At 34.5% G+C, this 23,390-nt stretch overlaps 2 protein-coding genes across 7 annotated transcripts in view; one reads left to right on the top strand and one right to left on the bottom strand.

The window, feature by feature from the left end:
- Positions 1-256: 256 nt before the first annotated feature.
- Positions 257-22,040, top strand: DONSON (downstream neighbor of SON). The gene is made up of 10 exons (XM_031959340.1): positions 257-758; positions 1,722-1,802; positions 2,820-3,023; positions 4,192-4,370; positions 10,126-10,304; positions 10,879-10,987; positions 11,087-11,188; positions 19,491-19,689; positions 20,157-20,369; positions 21,051-22,040. The coding sequence occupies exons 1-10, from the start codon at positions 414-416 to the stop codon at positions 21,186-21,188; spliced, it is 1,749 nt and encodes a 582-aa protein (XP_031815200.1). The 5' UTR covers positions 257-413; the 3' UTR covers positions 21,189-22,040.
- Positions 21,800-23,390, bottom strand: part of SON (SON DNA binding protein) — a 34,523-nt gene continuing 32,932 nt past the window's right edge. For 2 of the 6 annotated variants that reach the window (XM_031959325.1, XM_031959324.1), the window contains exon 12: positions 21,800-22,867. In XM_031959325.1, the coding sequence (XP_031815185.1) occupies positions 22,709-22,867 (159 nt within the window). In that variant the 3' untranslated portion in view covers positions 21,800-22,708. Of the gene's footprint in view, positions 22,921-23,390 lie in introns of all 6 variants that reach the window. The other 4 variants (XM_031959327.1, XM_031959326.1, XR_004232929.1 and 1 more) reach the window with 3 other exon arrangements.

A 23,390-nucleotide genomic window follows, 5' to 3' on the forward strand; every position in this document is an offset into this window, starting at 1 on the left:
GGGCTTGGGACCTGATTAAAGTTCCTACGGAATCGGGAGTCAACCACTAAGCTGAGGGTTTCAGATTTGTTCCCTAAAACCTGACGGGTCTTGGATTTCTTGCCTTAAGTGAGGGTATCGGGGTCGGGAAGGGAAGCCGCCCTTTGCAGAACCCTTCCTCCTTTAAATCCAATGCAGTTGCGCATCCTGAGGCATCACCTCCCTGACGTCATCGTCTTCTAGGACGAAGGGCAACTACAGGGCTAGGAATACGGGCCTTGCAGCGTCATTGGTTTCCCAGGCAGCGTTAAGTTCTCGCGGGAGTGGGGAGTTGAGGTACTGGGACGCGCCTCGCTGTCACTCAGGCGCCGGCGCACTTTGCCGCCCTCAATGTGAGATTGGAGCGGACGCGGGAGATTCCGAAATTCGCCGCCATGTCGGTGACAGTCCCCGGCTACTCTCCCAGCTTCAAGAAACCCGCAGAGACACTGCGACTCCGGCGGAAACGGGCCCGAAATCCTGCGGATTCTGGACCAGTAGCTGCCATCTCCCCGGCGAGTCCTTCCGAGCTCGGGCCCCGCCGTGCCGCACTAGCGGCGGGCCTCCGCCTTCGCCCTTTCCCTTCCTCGGGGAGCAGGAGCGGAGGAGTCGCCGCGGCTTCCCTCCGGAGAAACCCCTTTGCCCGCCTGGACAATAGCCCCCGGCCGACCGTGGGAGCCAGGCCCGTCACCGACGCTACGTGGCCGCCGACCGAACCCCAGCAGGACGCGGGGGAGCCTGTGAGTGAGCCCTCTTTCTCCTCTGCCCACTTAGAAGCGATCTTCGCTTACCCCACCTCTGGGCCGTTAACCAAGCCTGGTCCCACCCAGGAAGGTGAACTTGAGTAGTCATGGGATCGTCGATTCGGACCTGAAAAGGCGCTCCCTCTTTCCCGTGCCCAGTTCCATGCACCCCACTTTGCAAATAATGAAACTGACTTGCCCAGGTTCACCCAGCTGTTTGAGCCCAGTATGGACAAGCCTTCCAGCCGAGGCACGCGGCCACCTGAACGTCTGTTCTCTTCTTGGGCACATTTACTTTTTGTCTTGTAAGATTACAGGGGTCACGCCACTGCCGTGTTAAAGAAACCTCCTTTCACACTCATTCATTCCCCGGGAGTGGGTGATGATCCCGGGAAAAGGCCCGATCTACTTCATTATTATAGACGGATTTTCAGAGATGAGTAAAACATGCTTTATGCTCGTTGGTTTATGATCAGGAGTTTGGGTCCTAGACGAAATAACCAATCGGAGTTAAGTCATCTCGGAAAAGCTGGTGATTGGGAGGAAAAAAAAAGGTGACAGCAAGGGAATCATGTGGTTCAGTCAAACCAAAACAACTAAACCACTTGAGATTTATCTCGGGCGAATGAAATTATTGACCTCTAACTTTGTTAAACCCCCAGGTTTTTGCCAGTACTTCCCAGTATCACACTCCTGACTAGCCTAGAGTTAATAAGTTGGGGCTAAACCTCATCAAATGTCGACCCACTCTCAAGTGTAAAAACCAGTATTCTTTCAAGATCTTTTTGGAATGGGCGGACTATATGGGGTACTTTGCTGTGCATACATATTCAAGTAAACCACTACAGTGTCTTTTGATAAATGTAACTGATTACTTGCATGTGGATTAAATAGTTTTGTTTAAGTAGAGCAATTTAAGGCTTAAGTTTAATCAACACATCAAAACTTTTTTCTTCTCAGTATTTAGATTTTCATCAAGAAAATAATGTGAACTGGAAAGAAGAGTTTTCTGAAAGAGCAACAGTTAAACAATTATCCGTGGTAATGATTTTTAAATTATAATGAAATGACATTGAATGTTTTGCCATAATATACTTTTAGCCTCTTAATAGCATTTTGTTTTTACAGATCTTTACTTTTCTCCTCTCTATAATATATGTTCTATCCACCTTCCAAAAGATGGATCTGATGTCATTCTCCTGCTCAGAAACCTTCAGTGATACTTATTGCCTCTAGAATAGAAAATCTGGTTGTAACTAAATATTTTGTAAATTACCTGAAATTTCAGGCCACCTTTCACAGTACTTCATTTCATAAACCTTACATTCCAGCCATGCTGGACGACTCTCAACTTGACCTTCCATTTCTGTATTTGTATAAGATTTGTCCCTTGGCTAGATTGTACTCCCTCCTAATGTTTCTTACACAGAGTTCTTATCCGTGAGGGCTCATCTCAGAAACCATCTCCTGAAATTTCCCCTGGTCTTTCCAGTTTACTCTGTTCTCTGTCTTAATATATTTTATTCCCTTAATATATACTACTTAACAGAACTGTGACAGAACCTAGGCCTTAGAAAAATCTGGATTCAGGTCCTGCCTCTACGATATAGTCAGTTATAAGTAATAGTCAACTGAGGAAGTTTCTTATACCACTAAAATCACAGCCCAGTTCAGTCTCCCTTACCTAAGGGTCAAGATTGGTCATTGCCTTTACACCATGTTTAGCTGCATCTATATTGTTGTCATTCTCATTTTCCTAGGTTCTGCTTATTTCATTCTATAAATTCATATAAATTTTCACATAACAAGTCTCTTTTTAAAACCATCCTGGAAACAGTCTAGTCTCTCCATTCTTCTCATGCCTTGCTGTTTTATTATTTAGGGATGTGACTAATGGAAAGTAATTTAGACTACATAAAGAAAAGAGGGTAGCATATCAGGTTGATATGGTTAATGATTTTAAACATGTTATGGGTAATTTTTAAATTAGCTGATGAATTTTTTAGATTAAAGATATTTTTCTCCTTCTAATTTCTGTTATTTTTTTTTTTTTGAAAGGCTCCTCATCAACAGCAGTCCAAATATGATATTTCATCCTCACAAAGTGTTGAGTTTCCTGTAGACTGGAGTATTAAAACTCGCCTTATTTTTACTTCTTCCCAATCTTTTACTTGGGCAGATCATTTGAAAGCTCAGGAAGAAGCTCAAGGTTTTGTCCAACACTGCAGGGCAACAGAAGTTCATCTTCCTGAAAATATACAGGTACTTAATTCTGAAAAAATGATTCCGTGAAATGTCCATACACTTCTTTGAACTGCCTGGGTAATATGCTGATTACTTTTCTTCCATAATTATTGTGATTGTTTTTAAAACAGAATTGAGAATTCATTAGCTTCTCATGTGTTTCTGCCAGTCCCTTTTTTTTTTTTTTTTTACTTTGAAATTAACCATTAAGTGATATGGTTTTGCCATGTTGAATGGCAAAAGTTAGATATCTTCATTGAATTAAATACAAAAAAATCTTCAAAAGAAGAATTTGAACAAGTAAATGAAATGAAAGGTAACTTCAGGATCCAAATCAAATCCAAAGACATAAATTATTTTACTTATTTTCTTATATAATTCACACTATAACTGTAGTATGCCAAAATATGTAATATATTGGACTGCTTTGGATTTTTTCCCCCTAAATTTAGATTGGCCTTTTTGAATTAGTATATATTTTTAAATATATGTATATGAAAATACTGATATTGCATTTTCTTAACATGATGCTTCACAATAACTCAAAGTAAACTCAACAGTGTGACCTAGAAATCTCAGCTAAATCACTAGCTAGAGATGATCTTCCATTAACATATCAATTATCTTATAAGTATATGGGGAACACCAAGGGGGCTTAAAAATTCTTTTTGTTTATGTACAATTTAAAATATTCCCTCTGTTATTTTCTCAGTATTAATTCACGTTTAAATAGGAAAGGTTTGCTTTATTTATGCAAATTTAAGTTAACTACAGTATAATAAACCATAAATTTTAATTGAGTAAAGTTTTCTTATAAATAAGAAGTGTGTCATTGTGGTATAAAAATGGTGTAAAAAAAAGTGAAGAAAAGTGACTTCAAGATCAAGTCTCACCTCTGACATCTTTAGTAACCCACAGCAGTAACTTCTGTTATCACAGAAAGCTATTAAGCCACCAAATTGTAGAGAAAGTGTCAGTCTTAGATTAGTAGAGGAAGTTTCTCACCAGGAATTTCTTATACAAGTGAAATAATACTTTTGTTAAAATCATCATAATTAGGAGAAGTATTGAATTGAATGATCTTAATATGTTCTTTTTATGAAATCTGTGTATCTAAAGGAGATAAAAGTTTTTAAGTTTTCCATCACACTTTAGGAGTGAAAACACTAATCCATACATATTTTAGGATCCACGACTCTCCCCTGAACTTCGATGTGCATTCCAGCAGAGTCTTATTTATTGGCTTCATCCCTCTTTGCCATGGTTACAACTTTTTCCACGTATTGGAGCTGACAGAAAAATAGCTGGAAAAACAAGCCCTTGGTCAAATGATGAAGGACTGCAACAAGTTTTAATGAGTGAATGGTAAGATGAAATAATTTCTAAATTAAATCACTAATTCTTTTTTTTATTACTATGTTGTATTTAGTACATGTAATAAAAATCCAGGCATTTTATTCATGGTTAAAAGATATTGCAAACATGGATTCTTTTGGTTAATTTAAGATAGTGATAATTATAGATTACAAAACTCACATGCAACAATTAAGTGACTTGCCTATGCTCAAATATCTAATTGTCAGAACAGGATTTGAACTCGAGATCTTCTCACACCTAGTAACCCACTATGCTATGCTGCTTTGTCTCTTAGAAACTGACATTGAACTAGATCTTAAAAGAACTCTGTATTCAATTTAGTAAAAATTTATTTAACACTTAGGTTGAACATAAGCCCAACATAGGGGGAAAAGACTATAGGAATCTGAAGTGAGCAGGCAGGGATTCAAATGCTGCCTCATCAGCTTATCAAGCTTCTGCAAATTATTTAATCTCCCTTCATTTCCTTATCTGTAAATTGAGGGAGCTAGACTTGATAATAATAGGTAGTTTTTGTGTGAGTTCATTGCCAAAATTATGTGGGTGATATAGATACCAGGTGATGGAAGACACCAGAAGTTGGGGTTCAGTCATGTGAAGAATTCACAGTGTCCATTCTCTTTGTAGAAGGTAGATTTATTTAGGGAAGAGGTCACAGAAAAAATGAAATGATACAAATAGAGTGGGAGATCATATGAAAGAAAAGTTCCTCACAATTATCCAGTGGAAAGGGAGCATCCTATGAGGTTGGGGCATGTTCTTGACTGGCAAGCTACATCCTGAGCATCATCCCAAAGGACTTAGTTAGCTGTGAGAAGAAGGTTGAGAAATATAGTGGAGTTAAGGGAGATATCACTTGGCCTAGGGGAAGGTGAAATCAGGGAGAGACACCGTGAGACAGAGAACCAAAGGAGGGCAGCAGCCATGGAATGGCCCATAAGAAAAATTTAACCTCAGGGACATGATTGGGATTTCTGACAGGGCATCGCAAGGGGAGATTGCTGGGGATCTCTACAAAGGGTGAGTCCCAAAGGTTTGACATAATTTAGATTTCTGACTGGGCAACCTCTGAGAGGGTGGGATCACAGAGACAATCTGATCTCTATCAGTGTCTTCTCCCTACCTTGCCTCATTGATTAATTTTTATCAATTTTTCTGCTAATCACCCCTAACATTGAAGATCTCATCAGATAGCTGATATAAAGTGATTTAAGATGTGCAAAGCATGTTACAAAACATTTCATTTTGCTCTCACAACAACTAAGGGAGGTAGGTTATATTATTATTTCCCTTTCTTAGATGAGGAAACTGAGGCAGAATATGTGACAGATGTTTATGACTTTTTATTATTTTTTAATTCTTAACAATTCTGACAGTAACATCAAAAAAGATGAGCATTTCCATATACAGTACATAACAGAAAATGAAAAGTATATGAAGGTGCAAATCTGTACTATGATCACATATTTTTCATTTAAGCTTATAAATAAATTCAACTTTCTGTTCTTTTTATCAAATTTTTCTAATATTGTGTGGGATGGGGTGCTGGGACTCCCCCTTCCCCAAATTGACTACTTGGAGGAGACTTCAGGTACAAACAGAAAGCTTTTATTTGGTTCTTGCAAGAAGCAAGGCAGCCTACTCACTGGGCAGTCTAATACTGTGGAGCCACAGTACAGAAGCAGAAGCAGAAGCAGAAGCAGCTGAAAAGCCACAGATTCCCCCCAATTCTTACCCTGTTGATTTTTAAATTCATTGGTTTGACTGAATTCTTCAGGAACACAAAAGGGACTATTGACCAACATAGAACAACTCTTCCTTATTTGGCATGAGCAGTACTGATGTGGCAGGGCAGATTCCATTAATGGTCATGTGGCTTTTGGGAACCTGAAACTTAGGCCTAGTGTCTCATCTACCTTACCCTACAATCTCTGAGAAATTTTCATCTGTCCCACTCATTTCTGAAGACCTGCTATGTACAAGAGAACGGGCTAGAGGGAATATAGTGTGAAACATGTCTTTTACCTCTTATTGCCAGAAAATAGGCCTAAATCCTATATGCAGGATGATGGTGGTAATTAAGTATGTTTTCCAAGCTGTTCTGCTTGTCTGTATTGCCCGCTGACCTTCAACTTGTTTTCTGTGTGTTTGTAAAAATACTTTAATATGACCCACCTTTATTTCTTGATCTCTTTTTTAAAGTTTTGGTAGCTTCATCATTAACCTCCTTTTCAATACTCACTCATGTCTACCCTTCTCCCTCTCAGTGAAAGAAAGAAAATTAAAACTCTTGAATTAAATATGCATAATAAGGCAAAACGAATTTCCTGTCTTGGCCATATCTAAAAACATACATCTAATTCTGCTTGTCCCTTGATTCCGTCAACTCTTTCGTCAGGAGGTAGATAGCATGTTTTATCTCTGGTCCTTTGTAATCATGTTTGGTTATTTCCATAAACAAATCATTCATGGTCTTTATCAATGTTTTATTACATAAAATGTTCAGGTTCTGCTCCCTTCACTATAATTGTTTTAGATTTTCCGGGTTTCTCTGAAATTGTCCCTTTCATCAATTCTTATAGCACAATAATAATAATCCATTAGTTTCACATAACATAATTTGTTGTACTATTCCTTTACTGAGAGACACCTTCCTTCCCCTTAACCATCATAAAAAGAGCTACTTTAAATGCTTTGTAACTGTGGGTCTTTTTATTCTTCTTCTTCTTTTTTTTTTTTTTTTTTTTTTGGTAGTCGATTGGGGTTAAGTTGACTTGCCCAGGGTTACACAGCTAGGAAGTGTTAAGTGTCTGAGCCAGATTTTTTTCTTCTTCCTTTGATCCCTTTTTAGCATACCCTCAGTAATGGTAATGCTGGGTCTAAGGGTATGTAGTGTTTAGTGACTTTTTGGGTCTAGTTTCAAATAACAATTCACTGCTCCACCAATTTTGAGTTAACATCCTTGTGTTCCCATATTCCCTCCAGAAAATGTCATTTTCTATTCTTTGTGAATTTTGCATTTCTATAATTATTGATGATTTCAAACATTTTTTCATATCATGCTGCACAATTGCTTTTTTTTTCTTTGAGATCTTAGATCTTATGTTTTCAGATCACTTTTCACTAGAAACTAATACAGTATTCCTGTACATAGATTGAGAGGAATAATGCAACATAATAGTTTCAAAAAGTCTTGCTTTTCTAAGTTTCCTATTGATCTTCATTCATTTATATTCTTTGACCTTTTATTTTCTGGGAAATAGTGATTGATTCAGTTCCTAGTGTTTCTGGATAATAAATAATAGTAGAGAAATATGCTGCAAAGATTTTTTTTTCCCCATTTACCCATTTCTGTTATCACTCTAATTGCATTCATTTTGTTTATGAAAAAAATTTCAATTTTATATAATTAATTGTCCATTTTATCAATTGAGATTCTTTCTTTGGTCAAAATCTCTTCATTTATCCAGTTACAATGGCTATTTCCTTGTTTGCTCCTCTAAATTGTTTACAATATGAACTTCAGTGTCTGAATCATGTATATGTGGAGCTGTTTTATGGTATTTTGTGTGAAATGTTGCTCTGAGCAGGACCAGGGGATCATCATATACGTCAACAACAATACTAGATGATGACCAGTTCTGATGGATCAGGCCATCCTCAGCAACGAGATCAACCAAATCATTTCTAATGGAGCAGTAATGAACTGAGCTAGCTATGCCCAGAAAAATAACTCTGGGAGATGACTAAAAACCATTACATTAAATCCCCAGTCCCTATATTTATGCACACATGCATTTTTGATTTCCTTCACAAGCTAATTGTACAATAATTCAGAGTCTGATTCTTTTTGTACAGCAAAATAATGTTTTGGTCATGTATACTTATTGTGTATCTAAGTTATATTTTAATATATTTAACATCTACTGGTCATCCTGCCATCTAGGGGAGGGGGGGGAGGGGGGTAAGAGGTGAAAAATTGGAACAAGAGGTTTGGCAATTGTTAATGCTGTAAAGTTACCCATGTATAAATCCTGTAAATAAAAGGCTATTAAATAAAAAAAAAAAAAAAAAAAAAATAAATCTCCCAAGGACAATAAAAAAAAAAAAAAAAAAAGAAATGTTGCTCTGAACTTAAAGACAGGCTACTTTCCAGTTTTCCCAGTAGTGTTGGTCATATAGTGAGTCTTTCCCATAAAAGTCTGGTTCTAAACTCTGAGGAACCACTACATACCTCTCAAATTGGCTAAGAGGACAGAAAAATCTAAAGATAAATGTTGGGAGGAGATGTGGGAAAATTGGGAATCTAATACATTGTTGGTGAAGTTGTGAACTAATCCATCCATTCTGGAGAACAGTTGGGAACTATGTCCAAAGGGTTATCATACTGTGCATACCCTTTGATTCAGCAGTAGATTTGTATCCCACAGAGTTCTAAAGGAGGAAAAGGGCCCCAATTCTTATGGATGTGGCTCTTTTCAACAATGAGGTGATTCAAGCTAATCCCAATAGACTTGTGATGGAGAAAGCTATCTATATTCAGAGAAAGGACTATGGAGACTGAATGTGTACCACAACATAGTATTTTCACTTTTTTTGTTGTTTGCTTGCTTTTGTTTTCTTTTTCATTATTTTTTCTTTTTGATTTGATTTTTCTTGTGCAGCAAGATAAATGTGAAAATATATATAGAACAATTACACATTTAACATATTGGATTACTTGCTATCTAGGGGAAGGGAATGGGGAAAGGGAGAGAGAAAATTTTGGAACATAAGATTTTGCAAGAGTAAATGTTGAAAACTATCTTTGCATGTATTTTGAAAATTAAAAGGTTATTATTAAACTTTTTTTTTTAAAGTTTGAGTCTTTGCAACTGTGTTCTTTTTTTTTTCCATATGTTTGTATCTATTCTTTTCAGCTGAGTGGCCACTAGTTTTCAACTAGTAATTTAACCAATAGTTTTGAAAAATGTTATTTCAAAGTATATTTTGAATTTTTTTGTTGACATCTTATCCATTTCAAAACAAATCTAACAGAAGTTGCGTTGGGTAGCTTTAAAAAAAAAAAAAAAAAAAAAAAACTAACTTACCCTATCAGTTTTTGTAAATAGAGCATTGGTGAAGTGTTTGACTTTAAAAATGTTAGCACTATAAACTAAAATCTGAAGGGATTAGCTACGAACTGAATTGTTTTATTTAACTAACTTGGAATTGTTTAATCACTTCTTCCATAAACTCCCCAATAGTAAGATTCACAAATGAACTAGATAGAAAGAAAACCATAGAAAGAAAATGTTTTGGAGATAGAAATCTCCAAAACATTTTTTTAAACTGGTGATTCCATCCCAGTGGATTTTTTGTCATGTTAAGTTACTCAACATTTTCAGGCTTCTGTTTTCTTACTTGTAAAATTACTTCTATTAGATCTCTTAAGATCGCTTCCAGCTTTAAAATCCTTTGACTTTCCTTAGGTATCTCTTTTATTTCAACAGCTTTGTCAAACCTATTCTTTCTTCAATGTTTATTGAACTCAGGTTCTTTAAGTTGGCATTGACTTTCACTGTAGTAATTCAGACAGAAGAATCTGTAATAGTTTTAGATAACCCTAAAACTTAAGGGTGGGTTGCAAAAGCACACAAGTTTTGAAATATTTTTTAAGCTTTTAATTTGATGGTTTATAATAAATATTGGAGGTTCTGTAATTTTAGAATTTCTTACTAAAAGTTATTTCTTTAATTCCTAGGTCCATCAGCTTCACTTCTTTGTATAATCTACTGAAGACAAAACTCTGCCCTTATTTCTATGTTTGTACTTATCAGTTTACTGTGCTGTTTCGTGCAGCAGGGTTAGCAGGAAATGATGTAATTACAGCTGTCTTGTCACCCACAACCAGGGGTTTAAGAGAAGCTATGAAAAATGAAGGTAAGTGTACCTTTTTTCATGAGGTTCAGACTCACCACATAGCAGTCTTATCTCCCTTTGTATAGATGGTTTTTCTTAAAAAAAAAAAAAAAAAAAAAAAAAGCAAAAACTATAAATAGAAAAATAGTTGCCATATTTCTTGAAAGGCTTTTTATCTTTTCTAAATCTTTAAATTGTCATTTGCATTATGAGTTTTAAGATTTATTTGCTCACAGCTTTTTCTATAAGATGCATAATAATCTGTATGATAGCTTGCAGAAGGTGAATTCTATTGCATTAGCAAATCATTGCTACATTGCAGTAGAAATGTAAAGTGTGAGGAGACAGCTAGGTGGCGCAGTGGATAGGGCAGCAGCCCTGAAGTCAGGAGGACCTGAGTTCAAATTCTGCTTCAGACAATTCCTAGCTGTGTGACCCTGGGCAAGTCACTTAACCCCAATTGCCTCAGCAAAAAAAAAGAAAAAGAAAAAAATGTAAAGTGTTTAGGGTTTTCTTAAAGTAGAATAAGGCTACCTACATTTATACAAATCAAATGAAATAAAATTTGGTTGTTACTCTTGCTTTTCTTGTACAGGTATTGAATTTTCTTTGCCTTTAATAAAAGAAAATGGCCAGCGGAAACAAAAGGTATCTGAACGAAGTTTACATGTAGAAGAGAATGAGTGTATGGCAGAACCAGAAGAGTATGTAATTAAAATAATGAATCATACACACAATAATTTTGTGGAATTTTGTGAAATGTATAAAACAAAAACCTAAACCCAAATATGATATATTCTTAGGGAACAACTTAACAGTGATGAAGATGAAGAAGAAAGTTTTTCCTGGCTGGAAGAGATGGGTGTACAGGATAAGATAAAGAAACCAGACATTTCTCTCAAACTGTATCCTTTTAATTGCTGCTATTCATGTTATGGGTACTTACGTTCTTTTTTAATTCAATATTAAGTAACCTTAATGAAGGTTTGCTTTAGTAATGTAAACACAATACTTTAAAACTTATTCATTTCCATAAAAAGTTGCCCACTCCTTTACTGATCCTTGAACTAAATATCTAGTTAAATTAAAATTGAAAAAAACAGCATCCAGGTTTTGGTCCTATTTAATTTCTAGTGCAAATGATTTATAAATGGAGAAATACTTAAACTAACAGTTAAGATATTTGCTATCAGGATATTATAATTGTAATTAAAATACTCCAGGAAAACTTTTCTTAAGGAGAATATCGGATTTAGCTTGGAAGAGAACCTGAGTTCTTGTGCTGTCCATGAAAATTACAGTAGATACATCAAAAATAAGTAAAATGATTTTAAAGTCTTGTGAGAAATAAACTCAACCAAAAGAAAATGTTCAGAATAGAATGGTAAAAAAACAAAATCAGAAGGAAAAAAAGTTTAGAAGATAATTGTGAAACTAAAAGATATAACTACAAATGACCACATTAAAGCACACTATAAATTGATAAAATTAATAGAAAGAACAATTTAAAACAACCAACGTTTTAGGTTACACATAAAAATTGCATGTTCTGCCTGTCAGTTGTTGAAGGGATGATATGGAGGCAAGCACACATACACTACTGGTAAAGCTGTACAATGTAGTATAACCATTCTGGATATCCATTTGAAAATGCAGCAGAACTCAATGAACTTTCTAAATTTTGACCAACCCATTCTCAAATTCATACCTCCAAAGAAGCCAAGAACAGAAACAATAATCCAGTATTTTTGAGAGTATTCATAACAGCACTCTTTGAGAGCCATAAACATACATATATAAAAACAAATTGAATGCTTGTGGATTGGAAATCAATAAAAACACTGTAGTGTTTAAATATAAAAATTTTATATTATACTCTGAAATGAAGCTTATATTTTCTAGTCTTTCCACAATCACTCCCAAATTGGTTGTTTCAATCTTTTGTCACTGTCAGTTTACTGGTTGTGAAATTGTTTTCTTATAATTAACAATTTTAAGTATTCCTGGCTATCCTTAGTAATAAACTTGCCATTTTTCAAGAACACTTTGACTTGTGCAAGATTCTTATGTTTTTGTATTTAGGAAAAAAAAAAGAGGAATTGACCCAAGCAAATTGAAACATGATGTCTATAAATTAAATTTTTAAAAAGACAGGATTTTGCTCTCACATTCGGAGTCAAACAAATTAGGAGAAATAGAAAATAAAGTACTTAGGACTAGAGTTGTTAATTTACATCACAAGGTTATTGTGAGAAATCACTGTAAGTTGTGATTTATTTTACCACCATGAGGTGGTATAATTATTATTATAACAATTATTATTATAATTAGTCAAATTACTGAATGACACAGTTGACCATACCTATTACCAATTTTTATCATGTAATTCTTGGAGTATAATAGATCCAGATGTGGTGACTTCCTGTCATTATTGCAGAAATTAGTTTGTAATTCTTGGTTCATCTTAATTTTTTAAATATATTTAAATATATTTATTGTTTTTCCAGTTTCCTCACCACATGCTTTTGGGATCATCTTGGCACATACAGATTTTATGAACTTTTTTCTTTCCCTCACTTCTTACTTTATTATTATATGATAATTTTCCACCTATAAAATTTGTTGTTGATGTGGAGTATGGTCTAAAACTTGGTGAATGCATTTGGGCTTTTCTTAGCAAAGATGCTAAAATGCTTTACCATTTCCTTCTGCAGGTCATTTTGCAGATGAAGAAACTGAGACAAGTAGGGTTATGTGACTTGCTCAAGACCACATAGCTATTATGTATCAGGCTAGAATTAAATCCAGGTTCTTTTGATTCCAGGGCACCCATTCTATCTACTGCATCAACCTACTTGCCTCTGCCCTTAAAGTTGCACCAGCTATTTTAGATTCTAAACTGGTTTTGTTTGGAGTTCTCAAAAATATTTACTTGTCACTTAGTTTAAATGGGTCTAAATAGATTTCTAACCTCTTGATCCTTCTATTGTGACAGATGGTTTGCATCACCTAATCTTATTTAAGAAATGGTGATCATTTATGTTGATATGTTTCATCTATTTCCATTTTAATTTCATGCCCATAACTTAGTATTTTTCTCCCCTCTGTTTGGATATCTTTATCATTGCTCTAATAAGCTAACTTCCACAAAGGACCCAGAACACAGAAGGGACTTGAATATTAGATTTTTTTTTTTTTTTTTAACATATCAGAAAATGTTTAAAGTTCTAAATGTGGCTAGGATTTGTGAAATCAGACATCTGATTTCATTGGTATGTATTATTGCAACTATCCAAGATGGCTATCTTGGCTGTAATTTGTAGTTTTACATTAAGTGACTTGCCAGTGGACACTTCAATAAGCATTAGTTATTACACATTAATGTTGCTTATTTGTATAAGGAACTAGGGGTACAAATACAAAGAGTGAATTTATACTTCCACAGAATTCTTAAAAATTCTATGTCAGAAGCAGAACTTGAACCTAAGTCTTATTAACTATACATACCTCCTCAGAAATGTTTTAGTAATTGAAACTATAAAGTAGGAAAGTTTTTGTTCCTTCTGGGAAAACAAGTAACTTAACAAAGGGTGGCAGAACTAAATTTCGCAAAGGTGACATTAAACATTGCTGAATTTATTTCCTTATAAAGAATAAGAGGGAGGAAGCTAGGTAGCACAGTAGATAGAGCACTGAAGTCAAGAGGACCTGAGTTCAAATCTGGCCTCAGACACTTAACACTTCCTATCTGTGTGACCCTGGGCAAGTCACTTAACCCCAGTTACCTCCTCAAAAGAAAAGAAAAGAAAGAATAAGTAACATTAGGTTAATAACAGACTCGTGCTATTTACAGGAAATATGTGATAGGAAAAAAATATATACATAGATAAAAACCAAAGAGGTGAACAAAAAGTTATACCTAGCTTAAGCAAATCTGGCTTTGCAATGGTAATAGATCCTGAAAGCACTAAAAAAGATAAATAAGGAATGCTTCCTAATAAGTGACATATAGAGAGTTTTGAGGTATTCCTTGTTTTACACATCTCATATGATTAAAAAAAAAAAAAACTGTGAGAGGTTGATGCTATCATTTTCTATTTTACAGAGGAAATTGAGGTTAAGACTAAAGGACTTATCCAGAGACCCACAGCTATAAGTGTCTGATTCAAAATTTGAACCCACATCTTACTGCACTACCTAGCTGCATCATTATTTGTGAACAATCTTGCGTGTAATTCTGTCTGCTTATTCTTAATCAGTTCCTACAAATTTTTCCAGATTTCTCTTTATTATAATCCTTAGCAAAATAGCATTGCCTCACGTGCATGTATCACAATTCAGCATTTCCCCAATCATTAATCACCCATTTTGTTTCTAGTTTTTTGCTACCACAAATTGTGATGGTATGAATATTTAGGTATATACAAAACCTTTTAGTCTTTAATCTTCTGGGGTATATAGGCTCAAATTCAGATTTCATATCAAGGACTACATGTGAACCATTTTGATTCTCATATAATTCTAGATTTAAAAGGAAACATTTTGAAGAAAACACTAATTATATCAAAAGGCACATGTTTACATGGACATTTAATATTTCCTTGAATATTCCTTTTTATTAAAACTCAGAAAATAATGTTTATGATATAAGAATGTCTTCCTGCGATAATATAATACATAAGTGATACATCAGAGAAAAAATAGAGGTAGCCAAAATCACAATAGAAGTGCAATGAAAACAAAATGCTAAATTGTTAAAAACCCAGACATATAGTTTTAAATATAGTAAAACATTAGCAAAATTAATTCTCAAAAAGGAGAAATATTCTGTAATATTTCATTGGGTGATATTGATAATACGGTTTATAATCCACACTTGCTCATTTCATTCAATTTTTGTTCTTTCATAATACCTCTGTTTAGGATCTATCCAAAACACATGGGTGGGAGTAAGGATAGGGACTTCTTTTTGCATAGGTAATAAGAGCTACTATCCAATGTTTTATCCCCTGACTTTGACATGTAGTATACCCACTTTTTCTGATAATATCCTTCATAAACATTTGCATTGTCTTAATGGTAAATATGCAGTAACTATGTACAAATATGTTATATTTCTCCATTGCCCTTTGGACTACTCAACAGTTTTATTCTTCAGAAATTGTGTTTTCTAATATTTGTAGATATATCATAAAACAATAAAATGCTGATGTTGAAGAGATAGGTTTTTATGTCAGGGAATGTCATGAAAAAGGTGAATTGAAAATGCTGCATTTTCCCAAATACAATGTCATCTGTGTTCTCAGAGTCACACTGAAGTATCTACTTAAGATCACTGGAAACAATACAGTGAGCTGCCTGCCTATCAAAAAGTGTCATAGTCTCATCAATGCTGATATTTTTTCCCATGTAGATTATGATAATCTCCTTTGAGTGATACTGTAGTCCATAAACATCAGCCAACACAAATACTAAAGACATTGTCTAAAAACAAGTGTAAGCAAGATTGTCCACTTTAAGTCAACATAATCTTATAAATAGTTTTTAGAATAGTAAATAATGAACAGTAAGTTGAGGAAAGCATAGTCAATGAAAGGTTAAAATAAATCTGTTTGCAGGTAATATGTTCACAAGATCCAAGAGAATCTACCAAAAATTTGAGGTAATATAAATTAAGGGAAAAGACTTTTTGCCTTTTTCTGTCATAAAAATCTGGAAGAGTGATAAATAACAGTAATTTCAATGTAGCAAGTACTTTCACATTAAATTTAGAAGTCACATTGGAAACCTAAGACATTTAAATAATTTTAATAAGAACTGAACAATTAGAGGAATAACTACTCAACATAATTATGTCAACACAACCAAAACAAATAGTTTTAATAATTTGGTATAAATTATTGAATAGATTAAGTGGAATTATATAATAACTATGTATGTGTATATAGATAAAGATAGAAGCAAATATAATAAAAAGAATGGTTATGATGGAGATTAAAGTAAACAAAATTAGAATAACAGGTTTTAACTATAAAGTACAAACTAAGGACAAAGAAAACATTTTTAGAGGATCATAGAGCATGTACTTTTTAAAATTTAAATTGCATTGTGTGGTTTTTTAAAGGGGTAGGTTTCATTTAGGTAATTTACTTTTATTTATTTTTTTTACTGAGACAATTTGGGTTAACTGACTTGCCTCGGTTGCACAGCTAGGAAGTGTTAAGTGTCTGAGGTCAGATTTGAACTCGGGTCCTTCTGATTTCAGAGCTGGTGCTCTATCCTCTACACCACCTAACTGCACTATTTCATATATTTATTATTGGGGTTTTTTTTAAGTACTTATAACTACTTAGGATAAATAAATGACAAAAGAAACTAATTGAACATGAACATTTTGTGAGACTTAGGCCCACTTTACAGAAAAAAATTGAGGTCTTTTTCTGTGAGTGGAGGACTAAGCCTGAAATTTGGAAAACCTGAATTCAAATTTGACCTCAGACACTTAATAGTTGTGTTACCCTGGGCAAATCTTGCCCCCAACTGTAAAGTGGGGATAATAATAGCACCTAACTTTCATAGGTGAAATAATATAATTTGTGGCACAATGCGCTAGTACTTGGATGTTTAACAAAAGCTCTTTTCTCTTTCCCTACTCTATTCTCAAAAGTTTAGTATCATCCCCTATTATATTAACAAGATGACCCTTTTCACCGAAGCCAGGTACTGTTTGCATCCCTTGCTCTTGTCTATTCCCAGATTTCTACTGCTTTTCTCTAAATCAGTTCTCTCTGATACTGTCTTCTTACCTCTGTAAACTTTCCTAGGTATTCCCCCATTAAAAGGAAAAACCCTACCATCCCATTCTTTCATAGTCAAATTCCTAGAAATTTTTGCCCTCATTTCATCTGCTTCTCAAATCTTTCTTTATCTGGCTTTTAACTTCATCACTAAACTGAAACTGCTTTGTCCAAAATTTATCAGTAAAGTTTGTTTTTGTTTTTGCTGAGGCAAAATTTGATTTGAACTCAGGTCCTCCTGATTTAAGGTCCTTTAAGTGCTCTATCCACTGCACAACCTAGCTGCCCCCATTGCAAGTTTAGTTATAATAAAAACATATTGTACTTTAAAATTTACAAAACATTTTAAATATCACTTTTATCCTTACAACCTGGAAAGATAGATATCACCATTAGCCCCATATTACAGATGAAGAGCTAGTTAATGAAACAGGAAGTTGTGTGAGCAGTTCAAAATCTGAAAAATTCAAATCTGGGGTGATCATAGCTAAAAGGTGTCCATTATTGATGTGAGAAGGCTCATAGGCAAAATCAAAATGATAAGCAATCACTGTCAGTGAAGGGGGCGGTTTAAAGGTTGGAGAGAAATAAGGGTGGGATCTAGAGAGTAGGAGTTAGGGAAGATCCTACTTGAGGACAACTTGGAATGTGCATTATGTCTAAGTGAGCAGCTGCATTGTGAGACAGCTGAATACCTTAGATATAGTTAACAAGATAGTCCCAGGACTTTGGCTTCCCTTTGTGTGCTATATGGTTGACAGTGTGAATAGGATGGATTACTTAAAGTTCACATCATTCCTGACCATGAAGATGGGAAGAATTGGTTAAAGTTTATATCATTCCTGAGTTTTAAGTCATTTCTTAATAGTTTTGATTTGATGATCCTTTGTTAATCTCCCTTCTTATGTGCATTGAGCACATCTGAGTATGATCTCTTTTCTACTTATTCTCTTTATGTTTTTTTGTAATTTCTCTAATCTAGCTATTCTTTTATTTCATTTTCTTCATTCCCGTTGGTTCATCATTCATTCATTTCCCTTAACTTGCTATTCACAAAAGCTTTATAAGTTATCCTTTCCATATAGTTGACAGATATTTTTTTATCCAGCCTTTGGTCCTCTTCTGAATTCTAATTCCTAATCAGCATTGGACATTTTTTAACTGGATGTCTTATAGATATTTCAGACTTAAGCCACCTATGTTTCCAAACTGTTTCTTAATCTCCATATGTAATTAGTTGCAAGAGCTTATTATTTTTCCATAGCATCTCTTCCATCCTTTCCCTTTACTCCACTCAGATTCACAATCATACTAGTTCAGTCCTTCAATTCAAGCTTAGCCTTGATGAGGTTTGTATCCCCTCAATACCCAGTGCTGATGAGGTTAGTGGCAATAAGACAATTGTTAAAAATCCCCTTTTAATTGGACGTAGGTTTAAAATGAAAGAATTCACTTATTCCCGAGTTAATTGCAAAATGAAAGTTTATTGTTGGATAGAAACCAGTTTGCTAAGAGACTGACTTCTATAGTGGCAGAGTCCTATTGAGGAAATGGAATATTATGCTGAGAATGCTCAGGGGGCAGCGTCCTAGCAAATTGCTTGGCCCTCTGCAAGGAATTGAGTTCAAAGAAGCTTGTTATATAGTTATCTTGGTGAAGAGCTGGGAGAGCCTGAGCTGATCAGACCAGGATTTCTCAATTGAATTGAGAATTTAGAATTTCAAAAAGATCAATGGGAGTTGATTTGCCCTTGAATAGTGTTACTTCTCTCATCCTAGGAGGATGGGCCCTCTCTAGACTCTTTGGAGCCTCGGAGATCCTTATCTCAGATCAAAAAAGAGAACGCAATCTCAGAGTGATAATTTTAAAGGAAAAGGGAATGCAGTAAAGGGAACAGTTTCACTCCTGCTTTAGCCTCAGAGGTGTTTCTATGTAGTATTTTTTTTGCTCTATTCCATTCTATACTGCTTAAAAAAGAAAAAGTTATATTCTTAGATTCATGCTACTATCCTACTTTTTAAAAGTTTCTGTATCCCAACTACCTTTCTACATATTGAGGCCTATTTATGCATACACTTCAGCCAAACTAACTTCATAATCTAATAACTATATGTTCCTAATTTTCCGTTATTGCTTTGTTCCATTCTTTGTCCATGTTTCCTCAGTACCTGATAGTGTCTAGCATGTAGTACATAAGTATTTGATTGCATGCCTTCTCTTCCCCACCAGTTTTTAGCTTTGTATCTCCAATGTCTAGCATACTGCCTAATAGTATAAGAATTAAGAAATAAAATTGCATTAAGAAGTAGACCTTTATTCCTAATGGAAAAGTGAAATCAATAATTTAGAATTGAATTCTCTGCATCAATGTTTAACATATTTTAACAATTTCCTTGACTGCTGATATCAGTCGAAAAGAGAAAAATGAAGTGCAAGTGGATCATAGGCCTGAGTCTATTGTCTTAGTAAAAGGAGTCAACACCTTTACATTGCTAAACTTCTTGATAAATTGCAAGAGTTTAGTTGCCACCTCAGGTCCTCAGGCAGGACTTCCACCAACACTATTATCCCCAATAGCTTTCAGGGGTGCCACAATGCAAATGCTCAAGGTAAAAAAAAAAAAAAAAAAAAAAAAAAAAACATTTTGGCAAGGCTGAAAGTATTATATTTCCTATTATTACAATCCTCTACTTCTTGGGTTTTTGTAACCTTGAAATTTTACCACAAAAATACCTTATATAAATCCTGTTCTGAAGAGGGTTGAAAATTTTATTGTAAAATAATATTCTTAATATAGGCATTACTACAATTGTCACTCACTTGGGTTTCATTTTTCATTTCTTATCTATAAAGTTTAATTAAGGAAACTGTAGAAACTTTTGATAAGAGAAAAAACTTAAAATCATTGGCTTCATTCCACATGTGGTGGGTGGGAGGTAGAGAAAGGGCTGCTTGAAAGTTTTACTTAAATCTATGTGTCCAGCAAAACACAAGAATTATACTTTCTTTTCTCCTTAGCACACTATCTTGAATAACACTGTCATGATTTTTCCTTTTTTTTTTTATTTTTACCCAGGCCCGAACAGTAAATGTGAAGACACCAATATATTCTGGTTATAAAGATCAATTTAGTTTGGAGATTACTGGCCCCATCATGCCTCATTCTCTGCATTCTTTGACTATGCTGCTTAAATCTGCACAAAAAGGATCTTTTTCTGCAGGATTATATACTCATGAACCAACATCTATATTTAACACATGTACTCAAATGGAAAAATTATCAAATAAGGCAAGTAGACTATTTGATTATTAAGGAACCCAATTATTCCAACTGAAGAAATTGGGAGGGAAGCTGGTTTGGGAAATTGAGTTATGTCATAGAATGCCAACCCATGACTAATTGAATCATAGTTTAGTCACCTAGTAATTGCCCCTTGTCTCTGATTAGTAGGGAATATTAAGTTTAATGTTTTAAAAGAAAAAAGCTTGTAGACCATACATGGATTAGCTCAGTGGCTATTTTGTTCTTTTTCCTGAATTCTATTCAATTGAATTTTTAAAAAATATCTCAAACCTTCAAAATGTCTAGACTAGAAGTCATTAATGGCTCAAAGAACAATGTAATTTTGTTTGCTGAGGCAGTTGGGGTTAAATGATTTGCCCAGGATCACAGTGTCCGAAACCGGATTTGAACTCCTAACTTCAAGCCTGGTGCTCTATCCACTGAGTCACCTAGCTGCTCCTAAAAATAAGTAATTCTTGAGTTTGATTTTTTTCATACTTTTTAGAAACTGATATGGCATTCACAAAACCTTTTAGTTTTTATGAAACCTTTGACCATAAGTACAATTGTGCTGTTTGTTACATACTGTTAGGAAGAGTTCCCAATTCAAAATGTTTTATAGCAATAAAAGCAGATGTACTGGGTTTTTTATTATTATTATTATTATTTTAATGTGAATTTTTACAGGAAGTGCTTGAAAAGGAGCTTGCTAATTGTGGACTACATCTTAAAACTCTAAGTCAACTTACCGAGTTACCAATACTAGGAAAATCATCTTTACGATTCATGGAAATGGATAATTACATTTGTAATTGGAGGTCTTGAAAACAAGTGGAACAGTGTTAACTGCCAACTTTTAAGAAACATCTGCCCCAACCATCTTAAAAAAATAAAAATTAAAAAAAAGCCTCTCTGTTTGAAAGTACTTATCTCAGGTTTGATAAGAAGGTAATAATATTCCAAATTTTGTTTGCAACAGGTTTGTGTAGCAGGATAACCCGTGACACATATGTGTGACAGAAAATGCTAATTTCACATGTTAAGCTGATCATACTCCAAATATGGAGAAATCTTTTGTGGCCACAATGTATGTATGTATATATATATATATATATAGTCTGAAAACAGACTTTGATGTGATGACATTCTGACAAACAACCTCATAGTGGATTTTGATGCAGATTGTAGATACCCAAAATGGTTTTATGAATTGTTTTTATTAAACATTGTTCTTACATTGTTATTTTTACCTTAGAAAATTTAAGAATTACTTTTTCTATAATTTATGTCAAAATATCTGCTTGTTAGTATATTTTAAGCATAGTTGATGTGTGTTTTTTAAATAAAATTATTTTCTCTTCAGTGAGTATCAAGTGATAGTATGATATATATGTCATTGCAGCTGAAAAAATTAAAAGGAACACCACATTTATTCCAGAAGTTTGTATTTGGGCCTTAAGCAGTTTGTAAAATAAAGTTTAAAGACAGCATATGAGTACCACTATAATGCACATATGAAATGAAATTTTCTATTAGACCCTAAATTAACATGAACTTATTTTTGCAGTCAACAAAATAGTGGCCTGGTGCTGATTTTATTAGATAAGTTGGTTACAGCATTTGCATTATCATCTTGAGTCTATCTAGTTGTAGCTGAAATTCAAAATGCACATTAAAGTAAAAACTACATCACAACTCAATGCCATTAAATCTTCTTGGCTTCTGCATTGGAATTCTAGTGGGTCTTCATTTTGGACTTCTTCCTTCTTATGGCATCAGTCTGGCTTAATCCTTTATTTTAGAACATAGGACATAAAGCTGACTGTAACACAGCATACCATATTTGTTAAACCCTAATAAAATTTAAAGGGAAAAATGGTAGCATTAGCCCTGTGGAACAGAACTCCCGATTACCCAATAACACTGGCCCAATATCTGTCCAGCAGAACCTTCATGAAATAGTCTAAGGTGCACAGCCCTTCACTGATTATAGGCAAGTGTTACAGCAGCCTAGCCATAAAGGGAAAGAATTACATCATAGTACAAAATACAGTATAAAAGCGTTATTTAACATTCCACACTTAGGATTACTGATGCCTTCAAACAATTGTTTTGATGTTAAGCCACTTAAACAAATACATCACTAAGGTAAACAATATAAACATACCAAAACCCTGTATGGTTAAATACAATTTTCATGGTACAAAACCAAAGCTTGGAGATGTTTGTACAGATTGCTTTTTACACAATGTCTAAGTTGCCAAATTATTTACAACATTAAAGAAGAAATACATTTCTGATGCAGAGTAAAATTATCTGAAATGATTAATATAAAACCTCAATCTCTATCTACGTGAGGCACTCCTGAAGCAAGTGGCATTAGCCATGAGGTCCTTTGGTACAAGGCCCATTGCTTGAAGAACCACAGTAGCTGCTGTGGCTTTAGCATGCTTCTTATTAGGGCTGGCAAAGCTGGGCTGGTAAGCGCTTCCATTAATCAATACCTATTCAAGAAAAACATACAATTGGGCTGGTAAGGGCTTCCATTTCTCAATACCTATTCAAGAAAAACATACAATAAGAACAGCATCAAACTTTAATATCTATAAGCTTTTTATTTTTCACTAATATCTAGGAGATTATTTATAAAATGCAAACCCCATATCTTAACCCTGTCAAATTAATCTCAAGCCAGCACTTGGAAAAGGAGACACACAATTGAAAGCTTATTTATAAATGTGAAATTTCCCTTGTAACTATTTAAATGTAGCTTTCTAGTAGCTAATCATTCTCATATCCATTCCCTTCCTCCTTTTTCAAAAACATTTTTTTAAATAGAACTCATCTTTTAAGCAATGTTAGACAAACATACTTTCAAAATCCTCAGTGCAACTAACTTCAGATATCTACCATCCAAGTGCTGACCCCACCCAAAATCTGTTTTCTCACTCAATCGCCAAGAAAGAATGATTTCCACCCCCTTTCCTCCTCCTCCCACCCTCCCTTTATGACTAAGCCAGTTTAGTC

This window comes from Sarcophilus harrisii, chromosome 3 (genome assembly GCF_902635505.1).
Source record: "Sarcophilus harrisii chromosome 3, mSarHar1.11, whole genome shotgun sequence".
Lineage (NCBI taxonomy): Eukaryota > Metazoa > Chordata > Mammalia > Dasyuromorphia > Dasyuridae > Sarcophilus > Sarcophilus harrisii.

What these genes read in the sequence shown, in the direction of transcription:
- DONSON (XM_031959340.1), top strand. Translation starts at nt 414, where the DNA reads ATGTCGGTGACAGTCCCCGGCTACTCTCCCAGCTTCAAGAAACCCGCA. An exon ending in TGTATGGCAGAACCAGAAGA is followed by an intron (nt 10,988 to 11,086) that starts GTATGTAATTAA and finishes ATATATTCTTAG; the next exon opens with GGAACAACTTAACAGTGATG. An exon ending in CCACAATGCAAATGCTCAAG is followed by an intron (nt 19,690 to 20,156) that starts GTAAAAAAAAAA and finishes ATTTTTACCCAG; the next exon opens with GCCCGAACAGTAAATGTGAA.